The 26,566-nt window shown below is 42.0% G+C and overlaps 1 protein-coding gene across 50 annotated transcripts in view; it reads left to right on the top strand.

Moving 5' to 3' along the window:
* TRDN (triadin) overlaps positions 1 to 26,566 on the top strand; it is a 1,346,604-nt gene that overhangs the window by 462,237 nt on the left and 857,801 nt on the right. For 49 of the 50 annotated variants that reach the window (XM_073675989.1, XM_073675970.1, XM_073675994.1 and 46 more), the window contains one exon: positions 19,074 to 19,130. The exons of the other annotated variant lie outside the window; for it this stretch is intronic. In XM_073675989.1, the coding sequence (XP_073532090.1) occupies positions 19,074 to 19,130 (57 nt within the window). The remainder of the gene's footprint in view (positions 1 to 19,073; positions 19,131 to 26,566) is intronic. 50 annotated transcript variants of the gene reach the window in all.

Below are 26,566 nucleotides of genomic sequence, written 5' to 3'. Positions count from 1 at the left end.
CGCCCATTCCAGCTGAAGCCAACGATCTCCTGCAATAAAAGAAAAATAATAAACCAAGCTCATCCTTACCTTCCCATGGATCCCACGACAGCTTCAGCTCTGCTACATCGAGATGACAGGCTGGACCGCAGCAGAACGCTGGCATCCAGCCTGTCATCCCGCAGACACTGAGAAGCGCAGGCATGCTTGCGCTCCTCAGTGTCTCTCTGTGACGGCATAAAGATGAGCCGAGTTCATGTCCAATGAACTCAGCTCACCTCATGCACGTCACTGACAGCGTGGGAAAATTCTCCTGCACTCAGCGCTTCAGCGTGAGAATTCTCCCACGCTGTCAGTGACGTACATGAAGTGAGCTGAGTTCATTGGACATGAGCTCACCTCATGCACGTCACTGACAGCGTGGGGAAATTCTCACGCTGAAGCGCTGAGTGCAGGAGAATTTTCCCACGCAAGAGGTGAGCCGAGTTCATTGGACATGACCTCACCTCATGCACGTCACTGACAGCGTGGGAAAATTCTCCTGCACTCAGCGCTTCAGCGTGAGAATTCACCCACGCTATCAGTGACGTGCATGAGGTGAGTCAAGTTCATTGTCGGCTCATCTGGATGCCGTCACAGAGAGACACTGAGGAGCGCAAGCAAGCCTGCGCTTCTCAGTGTCTGCGGGATGACAGGCTGGATGGCAGCGTTCTGCTGCGGTCCAGCCTGTCATCTCGATGTAGCAGAGCTGGAGCCGTCGTGGGAACCATGGAAAGGTAAGGATGAGGTTGCTTTATTATTTTTCTTTTATTGCAGGAGATCGTTGGCTTCAGCTGGAATGGGCGTGACGGTAAGTATGGTTTAATTTAGAACAATAAAGAATTGTGTGTTTATTTCAATTAAAGGACTTTATTCTGGGTGTTTGTGTTTTTTTTTTAACTTTCACTATGGGGTTAGTAATGGGGGTGTCTTATAGACGCCTCTCCATTACTAACCTGGGCTTGATGTCAGCTGGCATTATAAGCTGACATCAACCCCAGCCCTATTACCCCACTGCCGCCGCTACAGGGCAGTGGGAAGAGCGAGGCTAAGTGCCAGAATTGGCGCATCCTATGGATGCGCCATTTCTGGGGCGGCTGACGGCTGGTGTTTCTAGCCTGGGAGGGGGCCAATATTCATGGCTCCCTTCCTGGGCTATTAATATCAGCCCCCAGCTGTCTGCCTAGCCTTTGCTAGCTATTAAAATAGGGGGTCCCCACTTCATTTTTTTGGGGGGGTCCCCCATTTTAATAGCTAGTAAAGGCTAGGTATTCAGCTGGGGGCTGATATTAGTAGCCTGGGAAGCTCCGTGGGTATTACCCCCTTCCCAGGCTTGAAACATCTGCCCCAGCTGTCTGCTTAACCTCCGCTAGAGACTAAAATTAAGGGGAACCCACGCCAATTTTTTTTTTAAATAAATCCTTTATTTTAACACTAAATGACAAGTACAGTAATCAACACTATCACTGTACTTCATATATATGTGACTGACATGTTTCTATCTATCTAATCTATGTATGATTCTCTATTCCTTCTATTCTAAATTGTCGGGTACCGCTGCTGAATTGCCGGCCGGCTTTTTTAAAGAGATGGTGCATGAAAACACTAATATTTTTTTAAATAAATCCTTTACACTAAATGACAAGTACAGTAATCAACACTGTCACTGTACTTCATATATATGTGACTGACATGTTTCTATCTATCTAATCTATGTGTGAAGCTCTATTCTTTCTGTTGTAAATTGTCGGGTACCGGTGTATGTCGCTGCTGAATTGCCGGCTTTTCGCATACATTCTACATTATTCTTAGTTGTTTTACTTCATGTAGAATTAACCTACAAGGAAAGAAAGGGTTTATTTTCATTCCGATATTAGTGTCCCATTGACTTGCATTGGTTTCCGGTATCGGAATCGGCGATATCCGATACTTTTTGAGTATCGGTCCGATCCAATCCGATACGATATTTCCTGATATCGGAAGGTATCGCTCAACACTACTCAAGAGGTATAGTTTCCAAAATGTGGTCACTTGTGGGGGTTTCTGCTGTTTTTGTGTGTCAGGGACTCTTCAAATATTACATGGCATCCATAATCAATTCCAACCGAAATTGAGCTCCAGAATTCAGTTGAAGCTCCTTCCCTTCTGTGCCCTGCCGTGTGTCCAGACAGTAGTTTTCCACCCCACATGGGATATCAATGTACTCAGGAGAAATTGAGCAACAAATTACATGGTATATTTTCTTCTGTTACCCTTGTGAAAATTCAAACTTTGGGGCTAAATAAACATTGTTCATTTTTTCTTTGAACATTGCTTTGATTCTTCATGTCAAGCATCTGAAGGGTTAATAATCTTATTGAATGTGGTTTTGAGTACTTTGAGAGGTGCAGTTTTAAAAATGGTGCCACTTTAGGGTAGTTTCTGTCATATGGGTCACTCAAAGTCATTTCAAATGTGAAGTGGTCCCTTAAAATTTGGTATTGTAAATTTTTATGGAAAATTGAGAAATTGCTGATCAACTTTTAACCCTTCTAACTTCCTAACAAAAAAAATTATATTTCAGGAAGGTGAAAACATGCTCAGGGGTGAAGGGGTTAAAGCATAACTGTAGTTTTGTTGTTTCATAAATCAATAGTACACATGAAAATAAGTAACTTTGTAATATATCTTTTCAGAGATATTTGCTTCTTTCTCTGCTAAAATTGATCAATCAATATCCAAATTCTCAATTTGGAGGTACAATCTGTAAACAGACTTTCCCAGTACTGAGAAAGGCGATGACAGTTTCTACTGATGATATTCTATGACCACAGAAGGGAACCAACAGAATAGTCACAAACCACCAATAAAATTAAAAAATAGTCAATTGAAAAATATATAAAAAATGATTAAGGCACATGATCCGCACATTCCTCAACCACAAATCTGCAAAAACACTAGTGCACGCCCTCATAATCTCCCGCCTCGACTACTGCAGCCTCGTGCTCTGTGGCCTCCCCTTTAACACTCTCGCACCCCTCCAATCTATCCTAAACTCTGCTGCCCGACTAATCCACCTGCCCAGCCACTATTCCCTGGCCTCTCCTCTCAGTCAAAATCTTCACTGGCTCCCCATTGCCCAGAGACTCCAGTTCAAAGCCCTAACCATGGCATACAAAGCCATCCACAACCTGTCTCCTCCATACCTCTGTGACCTAGTCTTTCGGTACTTACCTGCTCGCAACCTCCGATCCTCACAAGATCTCCTTCTCTACTCCCCTCTTATCTTCCCACAATTGCATACAAACAAGATTTCTCCCGTGCATCCCCTCTACTCTGGAATTCTCTGCCCCAAAGCATCAGACTCTTTCTACTGTGGAAACCTTCAAAAGGAACCTGAAGACCCACCTCTTCTGAAAAACCTACAACCTGCAGTAACCATCGCTCCACCACACCGCTGTACGACTAGCTCTACCCTCACCTACTGTATCCTCACCCATGCCTTGTAGACTGTGAGCCCTTGCGGGCAGGTTCCTCTCTCCTCCTGTACCAGTTATCCATTGCATTTTTGTTCACTATTTTTGTAATTGTTTTTGCTATGTATACCCCCTTTTATCACATGTAAAGCACCATGGAATAACTGGCGCTATAATAATAAATAATAATAATTACCATTATATATACATTGGTTTACAAAGGAGGAGATGAACGGGAGAGCATCAAAATCCAAATATAATATACCATTATAATAGCTAAATGGCCATAACCACAAGTGAAATAAGCAATTCAATGTAAAGAATGCTGCTTACCCATAGTGAGGGAGGTTAGGATGAGCCCACCATGCTGCCCCGATGCATGTTTCACTCATTAGCTTTCTCAAGGAGAAAGCTAAAATGTGAAATGTGTGTTGGGGCAGCGTGGTGGGCTTATCTTCACCTGTGGCCATAGCCATTTGGCTTTCATAATGGTATGTTTTTCTGCATATGCACTCTTTCACTTTGAGTTTTTGCTGGGTTTTGCATATTATATTTGGATTTTGATGCTCTCCCTTTCATTTCCTACTTTGTAAACTGATGTGTATATAATGGTAATCATTTTTTATATATTCTACAATAAATTATTTTTTAAATTTATTGGTGGTTTGTGGCTACTCCGTTGGTTCTCTTCTGTAGTCATTATGTTTTGAGTACCCCAACCAGTGACTATATGTTATGTTCTGCTACCAGAGCTAAGAAAAGAGAGGAGATCTGTCCCTACGATACAACTCAGCTTAATCCCTACGATGTAACAGGGGACCTGATCCTGCGATCAGACCTGCTAAAGTCCTAAGCTAGTCTGTACGGAGACCTATAGATGTGGGGAAGGAATCCCTACAAGTACTAAGGATTGGGAGGAAAATGGGACACCTCCTAACAGAAATAGTAGCAGACAGACGAACAAACAAAATATATAGAACATAGAGGTCCGTAGACCAAGCAAACAGAGTTAGATACAGAGCACAGGCTAGCTAGAAAGTAGTTAAACAATGAAGTCCAGCAAAGCCAGAAGGGCGGAGCAGGATTAAATAGGCCAACAAGGTCATGTGACCAGCAAAGGAAAAAACCTAAGAACAAGGTTCTAACAGTACCCCCCCTTCCAAGAGGATCCTCCGGATCCCCTAGGACCAGGCTTATCAGGAAATCTCCTGTGAAATGCTCTGATAAGTCTGGACGCGGAAACATCATCCGACCTCACCCAAGAGTTATCCTCGGGTCCGAAACCTTTCCAGGCCACAAGATACTGCAAACTACCTCTATACTGTCTAGAGTTAAGGATGCGAGAAATTTCATATTCCCCGTCCTCCACCACCGGAGGAACAGAGGCAGAGGCGTCACAATCCGATACAACAGCTTTTTTCAACAGAGAGACATGAAATACCGGATTAATTCTCCAGGAGGTAGGAACCTCCAACCTAACAGCAGATTGGTTGACAACCTGAAGCACCTTAAAGGGCCCTACAAACTTGGGACCCAATTTCTTAGAAGGAATCCTCAACCGCAGATTCCTAGCGGACAACCAAACCATGTCACCAACAGCGAACAAAACCTCCTGTCGTTTCCTATCAAAGTAGTCTTTAGATTTTCTGTTGGCCTCCTGAAGATTACCACGCACATCCGTCCAAACTCTCTCCAAATCACCGGAAAAATTCTCCTCCTCAGGCACGGCAGATCCCAACTTGGAGAACGACCCAAACGACGGATGTCTCCCAGAACAACAAAAAAAAGGCGAACAACCAGCAGAAGAAGATGTATGATTGTTCAGAGCAAATTCAGCAAGTGGCAGAAACTCAGACCACCCCTCTTGATTGTCTGCCACAAAACAACGCAAGAACTGCTCAACATCCTGGTTTTTTCTTTCTGTCTGGCCATTAGATTCAGGATGATATCCGGACGAGAACGACAAATGAACTCCCAACCTGTCACAAAAGGCACGCCAAAAACGAGCCACGAACTGAGGACCTCTATCAGAAACAATGTCAGTAGGAACGCCATGAAGTCTGACAATTTCCTTGACAAAGGCCTTAGCGAGAGTTTTAGCGCAGGGCAGTTTGACGAAGGGAACCAAGTGACACATCTTGCTAAAACGGTCCACGACCACCCAGATGACAGTAAAACCCTCAGAGGGGGGAAGGTCAGTTATAAAGTCCATAGCCAAATGTGTCCAAGGAGCACTGGGAACCTCCAAAGGACAAAGCAACCCCGCAGCAGGAGTATATGAGGACTTAGATCTAGCACAAATAGTACATTGGCGCACCCACTTAATGACTTCCTTCTGCCATCCAGGCCACCAAAAACTGCGACCCACCAGTCTCTTGGTCTCAGAGATTCCGGGATGACCTGCCAACCGAGATTCGTGACACTCAACAAACAAATCTCTCCTAAAGGTCCCAGGCACAAACAACCTCCCATGAGGAGTGTTAGATGGGGCATTCTCCTGTGCTTTAAGAATCTCATCTTCCAAAACGGAGTCCAAAGCAGCTATCACAACACCTTCTTGTAAAATGTTCTCCTCTTTCTCAGCACCGACTATGGGAGAAAAACTGCGAGACAAGGCATCCGCCTTAACATTCTTAGTACCAGGGATGTAAGTAACGGAGAAATTAAACCGCGAGAAAAACAGTGCCCACCTAGCCTGACGGGCATTCAGGCGCTTGGCAGCATCAAGATATATCAGATTTTTATGATCCGTAAGAACCTGAACAGGAAATTCCGCACCTTCCAAGAAGTGGCGCCAGTGTTCAAATGCGAGTTTAATAGCCAATAATTCCCGATTACCAATATCGTAATTCAGTTCAGTCTCCGAAAAATTTTTTGAAAAAAAGGCACAGGGATGTAATCCATCCCCGTTATCCTGAGACAATACTGCGCCAACCCCCACAGAGGAAGCATCAACCTCAACCAAAAATGGCTTAGTCACATCAGGCTGCATAAGGATGGGAGCAGAGGTGAACCTCTCCTTGAGATAGACAAAAGCTTCAATGGCCTCAGAAGACCACTGAACCGCATCAGCACCTTTCCTGGTGAGATCGGTCAGAGGTTTGACAATACTAGAAAAATTTTTTATGAATTTTCTGTAATAATTGGCGAAACCCAAAAACCTCTGTATCGATTTCAAACCAATAGGCCTAGGCCATTCCTGTACAGCTTGAACTTTAACCGGGTCCATCTCAAAACCTTCGCTGGAGATAATGTAGCCCAAAAAACGAATTCTCTGTACAGCGAACTCACATTTCTCCAGCTTAGCAAAAAGCGAATTGTCCATTAACAACTGTAATACCTCACGTACGCTCCGCCAATGAGACTCCAGATCCGGCGAATAAATCAAAATGTCATCCAAATACACAATCACATTTTTGCCGATCAAAGGTCTAAGGATGTCATTAATAAGATTCTGAAAAAATGCAGGAGCATTAGTAAGACCAAAAGGCATAACCAGATTCTCAAAATGACCCACAGGAGTGTTAAAAGCAGTCTTCCATTCGTCACCCTCCTTCATGCGCAACAGATTGTATGCCCCCTTAAGGTCAATTTTAGAGAACCACTTGGCCCCCATTAACTGGTTAAACAGATCAGGAATCAATGGCAGTGGGTAAGGATTGCGTACAGTAATTTTGTTAATCTCACGAAAATCCAGACAAGGACGTAAACCGCCGTCCTTTTTTTTTTACAAAAAAAAATCCAACCGCCACAGGAGACTTAGAGGGCCTAATGTGACCGGCGGCCAAACTTGTCTGTATGTATTCCTCCAAAGCCTTTCTCTCAGGAATAGTAAGGTTAAATAAACGACTTTTAGGAAGAGTCGCTCCACGGACAAATTCAATAGAACAATCATAGTCTCTATGGGGAGGCAAAACCTGCGATTCCTTCTCAGAAAAAACTCTCCAAAAATCCTGAATAGGAACAGGCAATTCTCCCCTATCCAAAGCTGCAATACGCCCGTTACAACACTTGTCATAACATTTATGGCTCCAGGATTTAATTTCACTGGTAGACCAATCCAGTACAGGATTGTGAAATTTTAACCAGGGCAATCCCAATATTACTGGAGAAGGCAAGTTATTCAACACTACCAAATCCAATTTCTCATGGTGAACACCATTAATAGTGAGAGGAAATTCACAGACCTTGAGAGTAATATTCTTCAAAGGGGAACCATCCACAGAGACCACAGCAATGGGGGATGATAAAGGTTCGGGTTTTAAATTGAGTCTTTCCAAGAATCCCCCATCAATTACATTCAGAGTAGACCCACAATCAACAAACACCCGAAATTCCATTAATTTTTCCTGAGCAATCGTGGAAGCAGCTAAAAATACACCCTTGGAATTTAAACAGGCAATACGGGCATGACTGACCATTTTTTTTTCTTTCTTGATACGAAGCTCACAGTCTTTAATCAAATGACCAGATTTTCCGCAATAGAAACACAAGCCTTCAGAAAATCTGCGATCTTTTTCTTGAGAGCGAGGTGCCATCGCTCCAATCTCCATCGATTCACCACTGTTAGTACACACATTCTCATAACCAGAAACTGACATAGCAGAGGATTTGCTCTCATTAACCCTTGCACGCAGTCTCCTATCCACCCGTATAGCTAATTGCATAGCCTGTTGCAAATCTTCAGGTGTATAATAAGCAATTAGCAGGTCTTTAACCCTTTCACTGAGCCCAGCAAGAAATAGACTTTTCAGAGCAGAATCGTTCCACCCTGTTTGAGTAGACCATCGACGGAAATGAGTACAATATTTTTCCACATTACCTGATCCCTGTCTCAAACGTCTTAACTCAGTCTCAGCTGATGCGACACGGTCAGGATCATCATATAATAGTCCCAAAGCAGAAAAAAAACTATCCACTTATCTGAAACATGTATCACTAGGTTGCAAAGAAAAGGCCCACTCCTGAGGCTCTTTGCGCAAAAGTGACATTATAAACCCTATGCGCTGGGAATCATCCCCAGAGGACTTGGGTCTCAAACGAAAATACAATAAGCAAGCATTTTTAAATGAAAAAAATTCTCGGTGTTCACCAAAAAATAAATCTGGCAAACGTACCTTAGGCTCCAAGAAATGTGTTCCAGGACAGTTACTCACGTGCTGACGGAGCTCAGTCACCTCCAAAGAGAGTCCCTGCAGGTGTTTAGCCAAATCCAGAACCGACACCATGATGGAACAGAAAAAAAAATCTTTCCTTAGAGCATTTGCTGGGCTGGACTTACTGTTATGTTCTGCTACCAGAGCTAAGGAAAGAGAGGAGATCTGTCCCTACGATAGAACTCAGCTTAATCCCTACGATGTAACAGGGGACCTGATCCTGCGATCAGACCTGCTAAAGTCCTAAGCTAGTCTGTACGGAGACCTATAGATGTGGGGAAGGAATCCCTACAAGTACTAAGGACTGGGAGGAAAATGGGACATCTCCTAACAGAAATAGTAGCAGACAGACGAACAAACAAAATATATAGAACATAGAGGTCCGTAGACCAAGCAAACTAACAGAGTTAGATACAGAGCACAGGCTAGCTAGAAAGTAGTTAAACAATGAAGTCCAGCAAAGCCAGAAGGGCGGAGCAGGATTAAATAGGCCAACAAGGTCATGTAACCAGCAAAGGAAAAAAACTAAGAACAAGGTTCTAACACTATGTATAGTAACATAGTAACAAAGTAACGTAGTTTTTAAGGTTGAAGGAAGACGAAGTCCATCTAGTTCAACCCATAGCCTCACATGTTGATCCAGAGGAAGGCAAAAAAAAACACCATGTCGCAAACACTAAGCTCCACATTGGGGAAAAAAATTCCTTCCCGACTCCATACGACAATCAGACTAGTTCCCTGGATCAACGCCCTATCAAGGAATCTAGTATATATAACCTGTAATATTAGACTTTTCAAGGAAGGCATCCATCCCTTCTTAATCTTTAATTAGGTCGCCCCTCTTATGCTTGGCAGAGCGCGACGAGTCAACAGGCAACCCTGGCACAACAACCTCACTAAACAGTTTCAACAAGCGTCCAGCTTTGCGGAGCGGCGTTGGAAGAAAACACATACTCAAAATGACTTCACTGCATTCAAACAAGCAACGCTCACATTCAAATCAGCACTCATCTCTGCTAAACAGGCCTACTTCACAACCCTCATATCTTCTCTATCCTACAACCCCAAACAACTATTCAACACTTTCAACTCTCTCCTCCGCCCTCCACTGCCCCCTCCGACCTCCATCATCTCTGCTGAGGAGTTTGCCACACACTTAAGAAACAAGATTGACCAAACACGGCATGTCTTTACTGTCCAATCACCACAACCCCTCTGTTTTCCACACCACTTCCCTTCCCCTATTACCTCCCTTCCCAACATCACGGAAAGAGACCTTACTCATCTCCTCTCCAAATCACACCTCACCACATGTGCACTCGACCCCATCCCATCCCACCTCCTCCCTAACCTCACCCCCACACTCGTCCCATCCCTAACCCACCTCTTCAACCTATCACTATCCTCTGGAACTTTCTCTGCTGCCTTCAAACATGCCACAATCATGCCCATCCTCAAAAAGCCATCCCTCTACCAATCCGCCCTGTCCAGCTATCGCCCCGTATCGCTGCTCCCATTTGCCTCCAAACTCGTTGAGCAACACGTTCACGCTGAACTTTCCTCCCACTTTTCATCTAACTCTCTCTTTGACAACCGACAATCGGGCTTTCGCCCCCACCACTCCACCGAAACTGCCCTTACCAAAATCACCAATGACCTACTTACAGCCAAAGCTAACAGACAATTCTCTGTACTCCTTCTATTTACCTGTCTTCTGCTTTCGATACAGTTGACCACTGCCTCCTACTGCAGATCCTCTCTTCCTTTGGCGTCAAAGACCTTGCCCTATCCTGGATCTCCTCACACCTTTCTAACCGCACATTTAGCGTCTACCCTGCCCATGCTACCACCTCACCCCCCCCTCTCTGTTGGAGTCCCCCAAGGCTCTGTCCTAGGACCCCTACTCTTCTCAATCTATACCCTTGGCCTTGGACAGCTCATAAAATCCTATGGCTTCCAGTACCATCTGTACGCTGATGACACCCAGATCTACCTCTCTTGCCCAGACGTCACCTCTCTGCTGTCCAGAATCTCAGCATGTCTAGCAGCCATATCCTCCTTCTTCTCCTCCTGCTACCTCAAGCTCAATGTGGGCAAAACTGAACTCATTATCTTTCCCCCATCTCGCATATCTTTCCCACCTGATCTATCTATCACAATAAACGACATCACTCTTTCCGCTGTACCGACAATCCACTGCCTCGGAGTAACCCTTGACTTTGCCCTGTCCTTCAAACCCCACATCCAAGCTCTCGCCACCTCCTGTCGCCTCCAGCTCAAAAATATTTCCAGAATCCGTCATTTCCTCAACCCTAACTCTACTAAACTGCTTGTGCATGCCCTCATCATCTCTCGCCTCGACTATTGCAACATCCTCCTCTGTGGCCTCCCTGCTAACACTCTCGCATCCCTCCAGTCCATCCTCAACTCTGCTGCATGACTCGTTCACCTCTCGCCTCACTACTCCTCTTCTAAGCCCCTTTGCAAATCGCTTCACTGGCTCCCAATTGCCCAGCGCATCCAGTTCAAACTACTAACACAGACCTACAAAGCCATCCTTAACCTCTCTCCTCCGTACATCTCTGAACTAATCTACCGATATATTCCCTCACGTAACCTCCGGTCCTCCCACGACCTCCTTCTCTCCTCCACACTTATCCGTTCCTCACTCAATCGCCTGCAAGATTTCTCCCAAACATCCCCCATCCTCTGGAATTCTGTGCCTCAACACGTCCGATTATCCACCACATCCGGATCCTTCAGACGGAACCTGAAAACCCATCTCTTCAAACAAGCTTACAGCCTGCCATGACCCCGCTGACTCCTCAACAACGCCAAAGCTACTACTACTGCAACCCCCCCAACCTACTGTCTCCTCCCCATTCCCATAGAATGTAAGCCCGCAAGGGCAGGGTCCTCTTCCCTCCGTACCAGTCTATCTTTGTTAGTCTGTTTACTGTAGTGATATTCTTATTTTGTATGTAACCCCTCATGTACAGCGCCATGGAATCAATGGCGCTTTATAAATTAATAATAATAAAAAAAAATAATAATAATAATAATAGTGAATCACTCATTACAACATCATGCGGCAGAGAGTTCCATAGTCTCACTGCTCTTACAGTAAAGAATTTCCCATCTGTGATTATGATTAAACCTTCTTTCCTCCAGATGTAGAAGATGCCCCCTTGTCCCCGTCTCTGGCCTCAGAGTAAAAAGATCAGTAGACAGGTCTTTGTACTGTCCCCTCATATACTTGTAGATAGTAATAAGATCACCCGTAAGCCTTCTTTTTTCCACAGTAAATAACCCCAAGTGTAATAACATGTCTTGGTATTGCAGACCCCCCAGTCCTCTAATAACCTTGGTCGCTCTTCTCTGTACCCGCTCTAGTTCAGCTATGTCTTTCTTATACACCAGAGACCAGAACTGTACACAGTATTCTAAGTGTGGTCGCACTAGTGACTTGTATAGAGGTAAAATTATGTTCTCCTCATGAGCATCTATGCCTCTTTTAATGTATCCCATTATTTTATTTGCCTTTGCTGCAGCTGCCTGACACTGGCCACTAAACGTGAGCTTGTCGTCCACCAATACACCCAGGCCTTTTTCAGTTACAGTTTTGCCCAGTGTTTTACAATTAAGCATATAATTATACATTTTATTTCCTCTGCCCAAGTGCGTTACCTTACATTTATCCCCATTAAAGTTCATTTGCCATTTATCAGCCCAAGCTTCTAGTTTACATAGATCCTCCTGTAATATAAAATTGTCCTCCTCTTTATTGATTACCCTGCAGAGTTTAGTGTCATCTGCAAATATTGAAATATTACTCTGTATGCCCCCTACAAGGTCATTAATAAATATGTTAAAAAGAAGGGGGCCCAATACTCACCCCTGTGGTACCCCACTCTTAATTGAGACCCAGTCTGAGCGTTTTCCATTAATAACCACCCTTTGTTTCCTATCACTGAGACAATTCTTAACCAACATAGATATATTGTCCCCTATCCCCATTGTTGTCATTTTATGTATCAACCTTTTGTGTGGAACCATATCAAAAGCTTTTGAAAAGTCCATATACACAATATCCACTGCATTTCCTTGGTCCAGTCCAGAACTTGCCTCCTCATAAAAACTGATCAGATTAGTTTGACAGGAACGGTCCCTCGTAAACCCATGTTGATATTGGGTCATGAGGTTATTCTTCTTCAGATACTCTAGTATAGCATCTCTTAGGAAACCCTCCAGGATTTTACCCACAGTAGGGGTTAAGCTTACTGGCCTATAATTTCCAAGTTCAGTTTTTGTCCCCTTTTTGAATATTGGTACCACATTTGCGATACGCCAGTCCTATGGTACAGACTCTGTTATTATGGAATCTTTAAAGATTAAAAATAATGGTCTATCTATGACATTACTTAGTTCCTGCAGTACTCGCGGGTGTATCCCATCCAGGCCCGGGGATTTGTCAACTTTAGGGATTTTTAGACGCCGCCATACTTCCTGCTCGGTTAAGCAAGTGACATTTAATGGAGAATTTTTGTTATCACTAATCATGTTTTCTGTCGTGCGATTTTCTTGTGTAAATACGGTTGAAAAAAAATCATTTAGCATATTGGCTTTTTCCTCATCCTCATTCACCATTTCACCCAGACTATTTTTAAGGGGACCAACACTATCATTTTTTAGTTTTTTACTATCTATGTAGTTAAAGAATATTTTGGGATTTTTACTTTCTCTGGCAATGATTCTCTCTGCCTCAATCTTTGCTGCCTTGATTTGTTTTTTACAGAATTTATTTAATTTTCTATATTTATTTAATGCCTCATCATTACCTACTTGCTTTAGTTCTCTAAATGTTTTCTTTTTGTCACTTAATGTGCCCCTTACAGCTCTATTTAGCCATAGTGGTTTCCTCCTATTTCTAGCATGTTTATTCCCATAGGGTATATATTGTGCACAGGCCCTATTCAGGATGCTAATAAATGTCTCCCATTTGCTTTGTGTAGCTTTATGTCTCAGGATATCGTCCCAGTTTATTGCACTAAGATCATCTCTCAACCGTTGGAAATTTGCCTTCCTGAAGTTTAGTGTCCTTGTAACCCCTCTACTACACATCTTATTAAAGGTTACATTAAAACATATTAATTTGTGATCACTATTATCCAAGTGACCCAGAACTCATATATTTGATGTGCGGTCTGGCCTATTGGTTAATATTAGGTCTAGCAGTGCCCCCCTTCTTGTTGGGTCTCCAACCAGTTGTGAAAGGTAACTGTCTCTCATAGTTGTCAAAAACCTATTACCTTTGCTTGAACTACTGGTTTCTGTCCCCCAGTGTATTTCAGAGTAGTTGAAGTCCCCCATAATAATGACTTCTCCTTGAGTCGCTGCTTCATCTATTTGCTTTACGAGGATATTCTCTGCTGCTTCCATTATTTTTTTTTTCCCTTCCCCTTATCTTCACCCACAGGGACTCTACATTTTCATTAGATTCACATATATCCTCATGCAAGATGGGTTTTAAGGATGATTTTACATATAAACACACTCCCCCTCCCTCGCTAGTTTGTACGGTCATTTCTGAACAGACTATAGCCCTGTAAATTAACTGTCCAGTCATGGCTCTCGTCCAGCCACGTCTCAGATATCCCTACCATGTCATAATTATTTTCCAAGAAAATTAATTCTAATTCCTCCATTTTGTTGGTGAGGCTTCTGGCATTAGTGTTCATGCATTTTATGTATCTCTCTGTACCTCTATTCCTTCTTACTTTATTGACTGTTCTAACCCCACCCCCAATTTCTTTATTTATGCCCAGGTCACTTTCTGCACTATCTTCCTCGCCTATAAAATGAATACCCTCCCCCCCAATCCCTAGTTTAAACACTCCTCGAACCTTCTAGCCATTTTCTCCCCCAGCACAGCTGCACCCTCCCCATTGAGGTGCAGCTGGTCCCTAGCATAGAGTCTGTAGCCAACTGAGAAGTTGGCCCAGTTCTCCAGGAACTCAAATCTCTCCTTCCTACACCAGTTCTTGAGCCACTTATTTATCTCCCTAATCTCCCGTTGCCTCTCTGGCATGGCACATGGTACAGGTAGTATTTCAGAGAATACCACCTTGGAGGTCCTTGCTTTAAGCTTGCAGCCTAATTCCCTGAAATCATCTTTAAGGACCTTCCACCTACCTCTAATTTTGTCATTTGTGCCAATGTGCACCATGACCGCTGGGTCCTCACCAGCCCCTCCCAGTAATCTGTCAACCCGATCAGCGATGTGCCAGACTCGAGCGACAGGTAGGCAGCACACTGTTCGACGATCCCTGTCTTTGTGACAGATTGCCCTATCTGTTCCCCTAATAATTGAGTCCCCCACTACCAGCACCTGCCTGGCTTGCCCTGCTCTCATATTTTCCCCCCTTACTGGAGCTGACACTCCTCCGACTTTCAGGGGACATGCCTTGATGCAGCAGTGCTACCCCTGTACCGTCACCCCCCTCATCTGCCAACTTTGCAAACTTATTGGGGTGTGCTAGATCAGGACTAGCCTCCCTGGCACTATTCCCTCTACCCCCCCCTTCTGTCACCTAGCCAGCTGCCTCACTGTCCTGCAGCTCCTTACTACCACCCTCCCCCACATCTACCCCAGTGAGCAGCTGCTCAGTGAGTAGCAGACTCCTTTCCATATTGTCAATGAATCTCAGTGTTGCCAGCTGCTCATTTAGATCCAGTACCTGGGCTTCCAAACGCACAACGTGCACACATCTCGTGCAGCAGTATGCAACCCCGACCGGCTGTTCAAGGATTGCATACATGTGGCAAGACGTACACTGGATAGCATTGCCAATAATGGAGCTCATTTCCTAATGGGGATTGTACTAGACAGAAATGTTAAGTAAAAAGAAATGTAAAGAATTAATAAAATACAGACAGCAATTCAGTCCAAATTCCTCCCTTCCAAACTCCCTGAATCCAAAGTCACTGAAAAACAAGTCACACACTTACTTCCATTTGCACTTACGCTCCAGTCACACTCAGCTCGTTCACACTCACTAAGGAAGAAGATTTAAAGAGTTTTTTTTTCCCCTTTTGCAGCAATGCACCCTACAGCTCAATGCACTTCCAAAGGACTGGATGCCTCAACCAACTGCCCCTTACAAACCCTTAATTATACCCCTCCCCCTTAATTAACCCTTGTGAGTATAACTACAACTCAGGATTTTAGTGCAATGTAGTTAACCCTTAAATACACAGGTAGTAAACTAAGAAACTGTAAAACTGTAGTGAGAAAATAGGTTTTAAAAAGCCCAATAAAACTAAACAGGTAGAAAAGCACTCAGCACGTCACAATTCAGCAACTCTCAGCAATTCACACAGGTATTTAATGCAGGATTCCCAAATACCTCTTCACTGAACAACAAGTCACAGACTTACTTCCGTTTGCACTTACGCTCCGGTCAAACTCAGCTCGTTCACGCTCACTAAGGAAGAAGATTTAAAGAGGGTTTTTTTTTCTCTTTTGCAGCAATGCACCCTACAGCTCAATGCACTTCCAAAAATTCCTTGAGAATTATGTAGGGGGGGCTTTGTACTCTTGTCCCTAACCTGGACATTGAATATGTGCTCTGTAACATCCCTGGCGGCATGCTGGCATGGCTTACCTTCTCCCACCATGCAAGACCGCCAACTTACCTATCAGTCCAGGCTACACATTTTGCTCCATTACTTGCACCTGCAGCTTAACTCTACTCTGCTCTGCTTGTTCTCCGCACCTGCGGTTCCGCTCTGCTCTGCTCCACTTGTTCTCCGTGCCTGTGGTTCCACTTTGCTCCGCTTGTCCTTCACGTCTGTGGTTCTGCTATGCTCTGCTCCGCTTGTCCTCTGCATCTGCGGTTCTGCTCTGCTCCGCTTGTCCTCCACGTCTGCGGTTCTGCTCTGCTTGTCCTCAGCGCATGCGGTTCTGATCTCCTCTGCTTGTTCTCTGCACCTGCGGTTCTGCTCTGCTTGTCCTCCACGCCTGCGCATCTGCTCTGCTCTGTTGTCCATCGCACCTGAGGCTCTGTTCCTGTATCCCTATCCAGCCTGTTTCCCTACCTGCCAGTAACCGCCTGTCTGCATTATCGGTCTGTCTGCATACCAGCCGTGGCTGCCACTACCCGCCTGTCTGCATACCAGCTGTACCTGCCAGTACCTGCCTGCCTGCATACCAGCCGTGTCTGCCGGTACCCACCTGCCTGCATACCAGCTGTGCCTGCCAGTACCCACCTGCCTGCATACCAGCCGTGCCTGCCAGTACCCACCTGTCTGCATACCAGTCGTGCCTGCCAGCACCCGCCTGTCTGCATACCAGCCAAACCTGCCCGTTCCTGCATACCCCGGTGTGGGTCAACAGCTGTGACCGGGGTCTGACCTGGAGTAGCACCGGGGCCACCTCCCATGTCCCTCCTCAGACCACGGAGTCCATTAAGCCGCCGTGTGTTTGTGGTCAGATCTGGCGAGGCCCCTAGTCACGCCCCTCCAGGCACTCCTCAGTTCGTGGCCCAGTGGGACCACTAACCACGCTCTCGCCAGTCAGTCCTGGCGTGAGCGTAACATGCTCTATGAATGTTGTTATATTGATGAGATTCAATGTAGATGGGAGGGGGAGGAGGAGAGCGGAGATCTACCCTAAGCTCTTCCCTCCTCCTGTCTACATCATCAGTATCAATTTCCATCTCCTATCTGAGTAATGGGAAAATCTGTCTTCACTGAATACAGATTTTACCTTTAAATTAAGAACTTTGATATTGACTGATCAATTTTAGCAGAGGAAGAAGTAGATTTTTCCAATAAGATATATTACAAACTTGCTTATTTTCATGTCTACTATTGATCTATGAAATAAAAATTAAAACAACGGTTACTCTTAACCCCTTAAACCCCGGAGCATTTTCCGTTTTTGCATTTTCGTTTTTGCTCCCCTTGTTCCCAGAGCCATAGCGTTTTTATTTTTTGGTCAATATGGCCATGTGAGGGCTTATTTTTTGCGGGACGAGTTGTACTTTTCAACGCCATTACTAGTTTTACCATATCCTGTATGGGAAAACGGAAAAAAAATTCCAAGTGCGGTAAAATTGCAAAAAAAGTGCAATACCACAGTTGTTTTTTATTTATTTTTTTTACCACGTTCACTGAATGCTAAAACTTACCTGCCCGTCTTATTCTACATGTCATTACGAGTTCATAGACACCAAACATGTATAGGTTCTTTTATATTTAAGTGGTGAAAAAAAAAAAGCAAAATTTGGTGAAAAAAAAAAATAGCGCCATTTTCTAAGACCCGTAGCGTCTCCATTTTTTGGGATCTGGGGCTGGTTGATGGCTTATTTTTTGCGCACCGGGCTGACGTTTTTATGGATAACATTTGGGGCAGATCCGGTGTTTTGATCGCCCGTTATTGCATTTTATTGCAATTTTGCGGCGACCAAAAAACGTAATTCTGACGTTTAGAATTTTTTTCTCGTTACGCCGTTTACCGATCGGATTAATTCTTTTTTCATATTGATAGATCGGGCGATTCTGAACGCGGCGATGCCAAATATGTGTATGTAGGGTTTTTTTTATATATTTTATTTTGAATGGGGCGAAAGGGGGGTGATTTAAACTTTTATATTTTTTAATTTTTTTTTAATATTTTTAAAAACTTTTTTTTTTTACTTTTTGCATGCTTCAATAGTCTCCATAGGAGACTAGAAGCAGCAACTGTCTGATCGCCTCTGCTACATACAGGGGACGAGCAGGTCCCCTGCATGCAGCAGAAATGGTCCTGTGCTATGAGCGCCGACCACTAGGTGGCGCCCATAGCGACAAGATCATGACAACCACAGGCGTCTGCTGCAGACCCTGGGTTGTCATGCCCACCCATCGGTGACCTGCGATCACGTGACGGGGTCGCCGGTGGACGGGGCTTATGACGCGCTACCCGGAAGCGCGCGTTAAATGCCGCTGTCGGAGATTGACAGCAGCATTCAACATGTTAACAGCCGTGGGTGGATCGCGATTCCACCCGTGGCTGTTGCGGGCACATGTCAGCTGTAATAATCAGCTGACATGTGCTCTGTTCAGTGAGAGCTCAGCGCAGCAGCCCTCACTGAACGGGCAGTACGCAAATATGCGTACTAATACTGCACCAGTAGTTAAGGGGTTAAGTTTAAAGCATGCCTGGCACATTTTGGAATTCTAATAGAAGTTAATGGAGTGAGCCGCACATATATGCACACTCTTCATTCACAGAGGCAGCAGGATAATTGGAGCCCAGTTGTAGACATAAGTGTGGGCCCCAGAGATGAGACACATATCTAACAGGAATTTCTGGCATATCTAGAGTATATACCACTTATGTCTAATATGGAAATACCCCTTTAAACATAATAAATGTTTTCTAAACTTTTACATATTTCAGTAACGGCAAAAGAAAAAGAGAAGGTGGTGCCTGAAATAAAGAGAGAGATAAAAGCAGGTATGGCGAATCACCGTGTCTGCAAATTGAGGTTCTGATTTGGCTTTTATCCTAAGTCATATTGCACGACTTGTTAAAGGGTTGATTGTGACTTGTAGGATTGCTGCTTCCAATAGGTGACGCTATAGAGTTCAAGTCCTCTTTTTCTCTGAAGATGCAATTTGCATATAATGTCAAAGTACATTATATATGATAGCTGGTGAGCATATTGATAAATTATTACTTATTGATTTAACAAATCATTTCACCTTAGCAGGTCTTTTTTCTTACAGTGTTCAGACTGTTTTAATAGTTTGATCAGTCATACGCGTATTGTGCACTTTACTGACTATGTGTGCCGTTCTGCATGCTTCTGCATCTTGAATGTGTGGAGGAACTGCCTGCTATTACATACACCTTTTCTCATCAGTAAAAGAGGAGGCTATTGCAACGTGCAATGTAAGGGGTCTTACCGATGGAGCTTAAAAATATGTCATATGCAAATAAGCCTATGAAGTTTTTGAGCTCAAGTCAGGAGATCCACGGCTGTACTGGATATAGAGGACCTAAGGCAAACTTTTTTTTAATATACATTGTGTCTCATAAGCAGGGACTAGGGGACATTATATGCACATGGATAAAAGCTAGTAAAGGTTATGTTCACAGTTTATATGTTTTAGGTGGATTTAGCCCGGAAGCCGCCTGAAAAAGCACTCAATAAACATTAAAACTTATAACAAATGCACTACAATGTCAAAAACGACTTAGTGTGCATAGGTTCTGCCTTATTTAACTTCTTTTACCAGCTTTGAAAGCCATCAAACAGCTAAAAGAAATGATCTTATCATTCTTCAGGTGTCTTCCACTTGGAAGCTGCCACTTATATACAGATTAAAAAAATGACGCTGTAAAAAGAAACAAGCAGGACTACAAAGAAAACGCCTTAGGAAAAACGATGTGGGTATGCTGGCCTCTATAAGACATGTGTGCACATAATTTTAGGAACAGGAAAAAAGGAGTCAATGTAAATGGTACATTTTCTAAATGGGCTAAAGTGGTGTACCATAAAGATCAGTGTTAGGCACAATGTATCTCTTTTTTAAATGACCTCGTGGATGAGATTGAAAATACAATACATTTTCCGCCTTTGCTGATGACACAAAACTTTTTTGAAACTAAAAACTAAGCGAGACTATTTAGTATTACATGAAGAGTACTAACTAGATGAAGGCATAGTGTGGAAACACGCGCCGGGTCTGATAGCGTTCAAAAAGGAGAGGAACTCCGATGGGTTTGTGCTTGGCTTTATATATATTTCCAATACACAGCCTCATATTACCCCATTAGGATCATTTAAATACAGTATATAAATATGTATGTATGTGTATATATATATATATATATATATATATATATATATATATATATATATATATATACATACACATATATACAGTTGAAACCAGTAGTTTACATACACTATATAAAAAGACATATGCATTTTTTTCTCAATATCTGACATGAAATCAGAATAAATCTTTACCGTTTTAGGTCAAGTTAGGATTGCTATAATTTTTAATATTTGCCAAATGGCAGAATAATGAAAGAGACAGATTGTTTTAAGGCATTTTTATTACTTACTGCAAAATTAAAAGTTTACATACGCTAAAATTACTATGCCTTTAAAAAATTCTAGACTGCCCATATGATTATGTCATGTGTTTGGAAGTTTCTGATTTTCTTCTGTTTTTTTGGCAAGATCTGAGTTACTTAGAGACACACCTGTGGATGTATTTTAAAGTACACCTGAAACACACTGTTTCTTTGTGTAGCATAATGGGAAAGTCTAAAGAAATCAGCCAGCATATCAGGTAGAGAATTGTGGACTTGCACAAGTCTGGCTCATCCTTGGGTAGAATTTCAAGATACCTGAAGGTGCTTCGTTCATCTGTACAAACAATTATACGCAAGTTCAAACAAAATGAGAATGTCGAGCCATCATACCACTCAGGAAGGAGACGGGTTTTGTGTCCCAAAAATGAACGTGCTTTGTTCCGACATGTGCATATTAACCCAAGGACAAAAGCAAAATACCTTGTGAAGATGATTGCAGAAGCTGGTAAGATTGTGTCAATTTCCACAGTGAAATGAGTACTGTATCAACATGGGCTGAAAAGCCACTCTGCCAGGAAGAAGCCATTACTCCAAAAGAAACCTAAAAAGCCAAATTAATGTTAGCAAATGCACACATGAACACAGACCTTAATTTTTGGAGACATGTCCTGTGGTCTGATGAAACTAAAATTGAATTTTTTGGGTATAATGACCATTGTTATGTTTGGAGGAAAAAGGGAGAAGCTTGGAAGCCTAAGAACACCATCCCAACTTTGAAACGGGGGATGGCAGCATCATGTTGTGGGGTTGTTTTGCTGCAGGTGGGACTGGTGCACTTCACAAAATAGATAGCATCATGAGAAATGAAGATTATGTGGCAATACTGAAGCAACATCTCAAGAGATCAGCATGGAATTGAAAGCTTTGGCGGAAATGGGACTTCCAAATGGACAATGACCCGAAGCATACTACCAAAACGGTAACAAAGTGGCTTAAAATGCACCTGTCAGCAGGATTGTGCTCAGTAAACTACATACACTGTCAAATGGGTGACATTACATTGATTTAAACGATACCTTGGTTGATGAAATCTGTCCTGTCGTTCTTGTGTAATCTTTACTTTGAGTTTGGAGATAATGAGATGCTCATGCTTCAGGCGGCCTGTGGGGTAAGCTCTTTCTGGTGTGCTGCTTACATATTCATCTCTATGCTCTTATGACAGCTCTTATAAGGGACTTTATGACACACGTGGCAGTTCCATTCAATCATGGGTGAGCATTATTTGACCTTATGTTACATGTATTATGACTTGTATCCTCATGGTTATTGATGGCACTTAGTTTGCACATTTATGCAATATGCCACTTTATTTCCCATTTGGATAAATCAGGATCCTATTAACACTATTATCCCTGGAAATCTGTACTCCTAGGATTAGGTGGCATTTGCATGATTATTTTAAAAGGGATTCTATAACCCCAACATTTTTTGGGAATGCAGTTTTCTAACATTACATCTCCGATTTATATTCTTATGTCTGCCTTATATTCATATGATTGATATGTGTCCTGTTAGTATTGTCACATTTTGTATCTTCACCCTACAATTATCCAAGTTTGTAATAATGTTGACTACTAATTTGCTTTTTAAATTAATCATAATAAAATTTATATCTTTTATACCAATCTCATACATTTATTCTATATTGGGGATTAGCATCTCCTTTTTTCCCTGTTTATATTGTTCATTAATATTGGGAGCTTCCCCCATAGCGAGTCATTACTCTTATCTATGGCGCCAGTAAATTAATTAAAACTTCTGACTTTGCAGTAAGTAATACAAATGCCTTAAAAACTTCTCTCTCTCATATATATGTCATGCCCTCTCCTGCGGTGTGTCACCCTTTTTAACTGCTGTATCCATTTCCCTGCCCTGACTGTGGGTTTCCTCCCACACTCCGAAAGACATACTGATAGGCAATTTAGATTGTGAGTCCCAATGGGGAAAGTGATGTTAATATGGGTAAAGAGCTGTGGAATTAAGGGTGCTATATTAAGTGAGTAAAATATTTAAAATAAATGAATCTATACAAGATGTCTGAATGGGCAAACACTTGGCAGGTGAAGTGTAATGTAGATAAATGTAGAGTAATGCACCTAGGATGGAATAATCCTATCACTGCATATACATTAAATGGGAGTGTACTCGGGACTACAGAACAGAAGAGGAGAATGACTTGAGTATTCTGGTTACAAATAAGTTGAGCAGCAATACTCAATATCAGGCAGCAGCTGCAAAACAAACAAGTGCATAAAAAAATAAATCTACATTATCACTCTATAAATTCCTTGTAAGGCTGATATGGGATATAGTTTTTGGGCTCCACATTTTATAAAAGATATTGGGAAATAAGAGTCAATTCTAAGGTGGACAGCTAGATTATAACATGGGGTGGAATGTCTTTCCTATAATAAAAGGTTGGAAAAGTTGGGCTTGTTTAGCACTGGCACATTATTTATTACTTTTAAGGACCTTACAAAAGATCAAGGAACATTTATTACGTGTGGAGGAAAGGCGATTCCGGCAGCTAAACAGGAAAGGGTTCTTTACAGTCTGAGCAGTCAGACTGTGGAATACCCTACCACAAGATGTAGTGATGGCCGACACTATTACAGCTTTCAAAAAAAAGTTCTAGAAATGTAACATTTTGCTTAGATAAACTGTTTCTACATTTCAGTAGTCGATATATTGAATAATGAGGTAAGTGACAGCTGCATATTTTGCTGTTGTACCAACTGCCTTCAAAATTTGGAGAAATTGCAAGCACTCTGTGCTTGTCATGACAGTCCATCTGAAATTCTTTTTAGATTATGACTTTAATTAGTCTAAGGCTTCTTGATATCGCTGCAGTATTGATTGGCAGCACCTGTTGGCTTGAAGAGCTTTTCAACATTCGTTAATTGCCTCCTCTTTGATGCAAACTAGAGCATTAGAGGCTGGCAACCAAATCATAATTGAAATGACTTTAAATGGATTTACACTGATTTATAAGTAGACACGAAAAAACTCAGCAAAGCATTTTAAGATGGCAACTCGTGATGGTATTAAAGTTCTAATATGTAAGGAAATGAACTAATCGTGATAGTGCATTAATCACTACGTTTTGAGGAGAGTCCTCCACAGAATATTAATTTGACTTTGACTTTATTTATATCTTCTTGTTCTAGCTATTTAGATAGATCATGACAGTCACATTGTATATAGCTTCTTCGATTATAAAAGCATAGATAAAGCTTAGTACTATATGGTGTTGTGCAGTTAGTTAGGTCCATATATATTTGGACAGAGACAACATTTTTCTAATTTTGGTTCTAGACATTACCACAATGAATTTTAAACAAAACAATTCAGATGCAGTTGAAGTTCAGACTTTCAGCTTTCATTTGAGGGTATCCACATTAAAATTGGATGAAGGGTTTAGTAATCTCTGTCCAGACCAGGATCTATATAGGTTTTCTTTGTAGACAATTGACCATGGCAACCTGTTATCTTCTAATTTTAATATTTTTTAAGGCAAGATATAAATTGAAAGCTTTACTGCTTTAGGCCATTATATTGAACATTGTAGAGTATGCATTGTAAATATGGCGATGTTGTGCCTGTCTTTACTGTAAAAAAACTACCTCAATGTAGTACTAATGTGTCATCATCTTCTACAAGTAATAAAATAATAATAAGATTGATTTTTCAATTGGTAAAGTTATTAAAAGTTCACCTTTGGATTTTTTTTATTACTTTGCATTTATTAGGGGAAAAGCTAAAAATTATCGTTATGCTTCTACAGCTTGCAGTATTCATTGAAAGCTACTCAGTGCTATTCAGTTTTCAACGCAGAGAGTGTTAATCCAAATTCTTGTATATCTTGTATATAGTTTGGTGTTTTTCAATTATTGGCATTGGTATGCTCAGATTTGACCTTAGATTTAGGTTGAGGAGAACTGTTAAAATATTTAATAAAAAACAATTAAAGAAACCTTTTTTTACTACATAATACATGGAATGCAATAAACACAGCTGCAAAGTCCACAGCCTCCTATATAATAGTATTTTGCGACTTGTTGTGAAACAGTAGTTGACTCATATTTGTAAGATTGCTTTAGCTCTGACATATGCTGCAGGATTTCTAGCATATTCATTAATTTCAGTGTAGTAAAAAACAGAACTTTCATTTGGTCTTGTTCAAATTTTATTGCAAAACCTGGTATTCCATTATTACCACCTTGCTAGACTGTTGGTATGATGTTCTTACTGTAGAATGCTGTTTCTGCATTCCCGGAATTGTCTGAGACAATGGGCCTGAGTCATCAAGACCAGCAGTGTTCATGCCGGTCTTGATGAGGGGGTGTGCTGGAGTCAGACTCTCCTGATTCCTGAAGAAGTGCCTCTTCATGAATCAGAAGCATTGGACAAGTGCTGTACACCTCTGTGTGCACCTTGCCTCAAATTTTACTTCAGATCTTTCTGGAATAAAAATTGAGACATTGCAAATGCCACCACTCGTCATGGATTTGTCAAAGTTAGGAGAAACTGGAGTGAAGATGCCGAGTCAGAAGATGTAGGTGCAATTCCTAGTTGTGTCTAAATTTTGGGACTTTTAAAAGCTTTTACTACAGAATTCAGGTCCAAAAAATTTGTTGAATGCTTTGTCCTAGAGATGAGCAAAAATATTCTAATGGAACTGAACTCTGCTCAAACATTACAAAAATCTATGTTAGTTAATATGCAGATTTTTTTTCTAATTTTTCTCTGCATGGACTCAGCAAAATGGCAGCTGCCAGCTGCCATTATTCTGCACTAAAGGGCCATCAAAAGTTTAAAGAATGAAAAAAAAAATACTCGCTTTACTACTCACTTCTCACACCCCTCCGCTCAACAACATGAGGCGTGCTTGTTCATTACTCTTCCCGAGCCTTATCATAGTTGGAAGTCATGGCCAAGTGTGAGAGTGGTATTTGAAGGTGATGATAAGAAGATACAGAGAAGAACGGACAGGTGATGGTGAAAAGAATAGGGGCAAGAGAGGTGAGCAGTGAGTTGAGTATTTTTTTTTTTTACATCTTATGTTTATTATGCTGTGGGGTATGGAGAGCCCGGAGCATAATAAGGCACAATAAATCAGGAGAGGAATCGAATTTCCGAGGAAAAGTCACATGAACAGGCAAATTCGAATTTTGCTTGATCCGCCCATTACTTTTAATTTAACAATTCAAAAGGAAGTGAAGTCTTTTTACAGTTATTCTCAAAGGTACTAACCAGGACTAAATTTTGTTTAAAATGTTTCTCCACTTTCTATATTACCTATTTGTTTCTCCACTTTAGATAGTCCCTAATTGTTAAAATGGTTCATTGACAACAAGGTAATTAAAAAATAGCTCTATTGGGACCCCAGTGATCTACAGTAATCTATAGAGATACCTGACAGTGAAGTTTTAATTCCCCTACAGCACCAACACAGAGTGAATGAAGTATTACATAATTTCCAATGAACCTTCAGGACCGGTCCAGAACCTCTCTTTGTACCTGCTTTCTCCACTATAGTAAAGACATGAGGAACCTTTTCGTTCCCCTCCTCTCTATGTTCTTACATTTCCCTTATAGATTACATGACAACAGGTTTCTAGATTTCCTAGCCATTTTAATTTGTATAATATGTTTAGCATCTTACCCTACTAATTACTTTAGGTTGATAGATATGAAATAATACAAGACTTCAATAAAAAAAATCTAGTTTTTAGTAATATATTGATAATATAATACATAAGTGTATCATGGGTGCCCAAGTA

The sequence above is a fragment of the Phyllobates terribilis genome, unplaced genomic scaffold (genome assembly GCF_046119375.1).
Source record: "Phyllobates terribilis strain yellow unplaced genomic scaffold, ASM4611937v1 Scaffold_3__8_contigs__length_932513732, whole genome shotgun sequence".
Taxonomy (NCBI): Eukaryota; Metazoa; Chordata; class Amphibia; order Anura; family Dendrobatidae; genus Phyllobates; species Phyllobates terribilis.
Note: the sequence above shows the minus strand (reverse complement) of the source record. Positions and strands in the feature narration are given on the sequence as shown.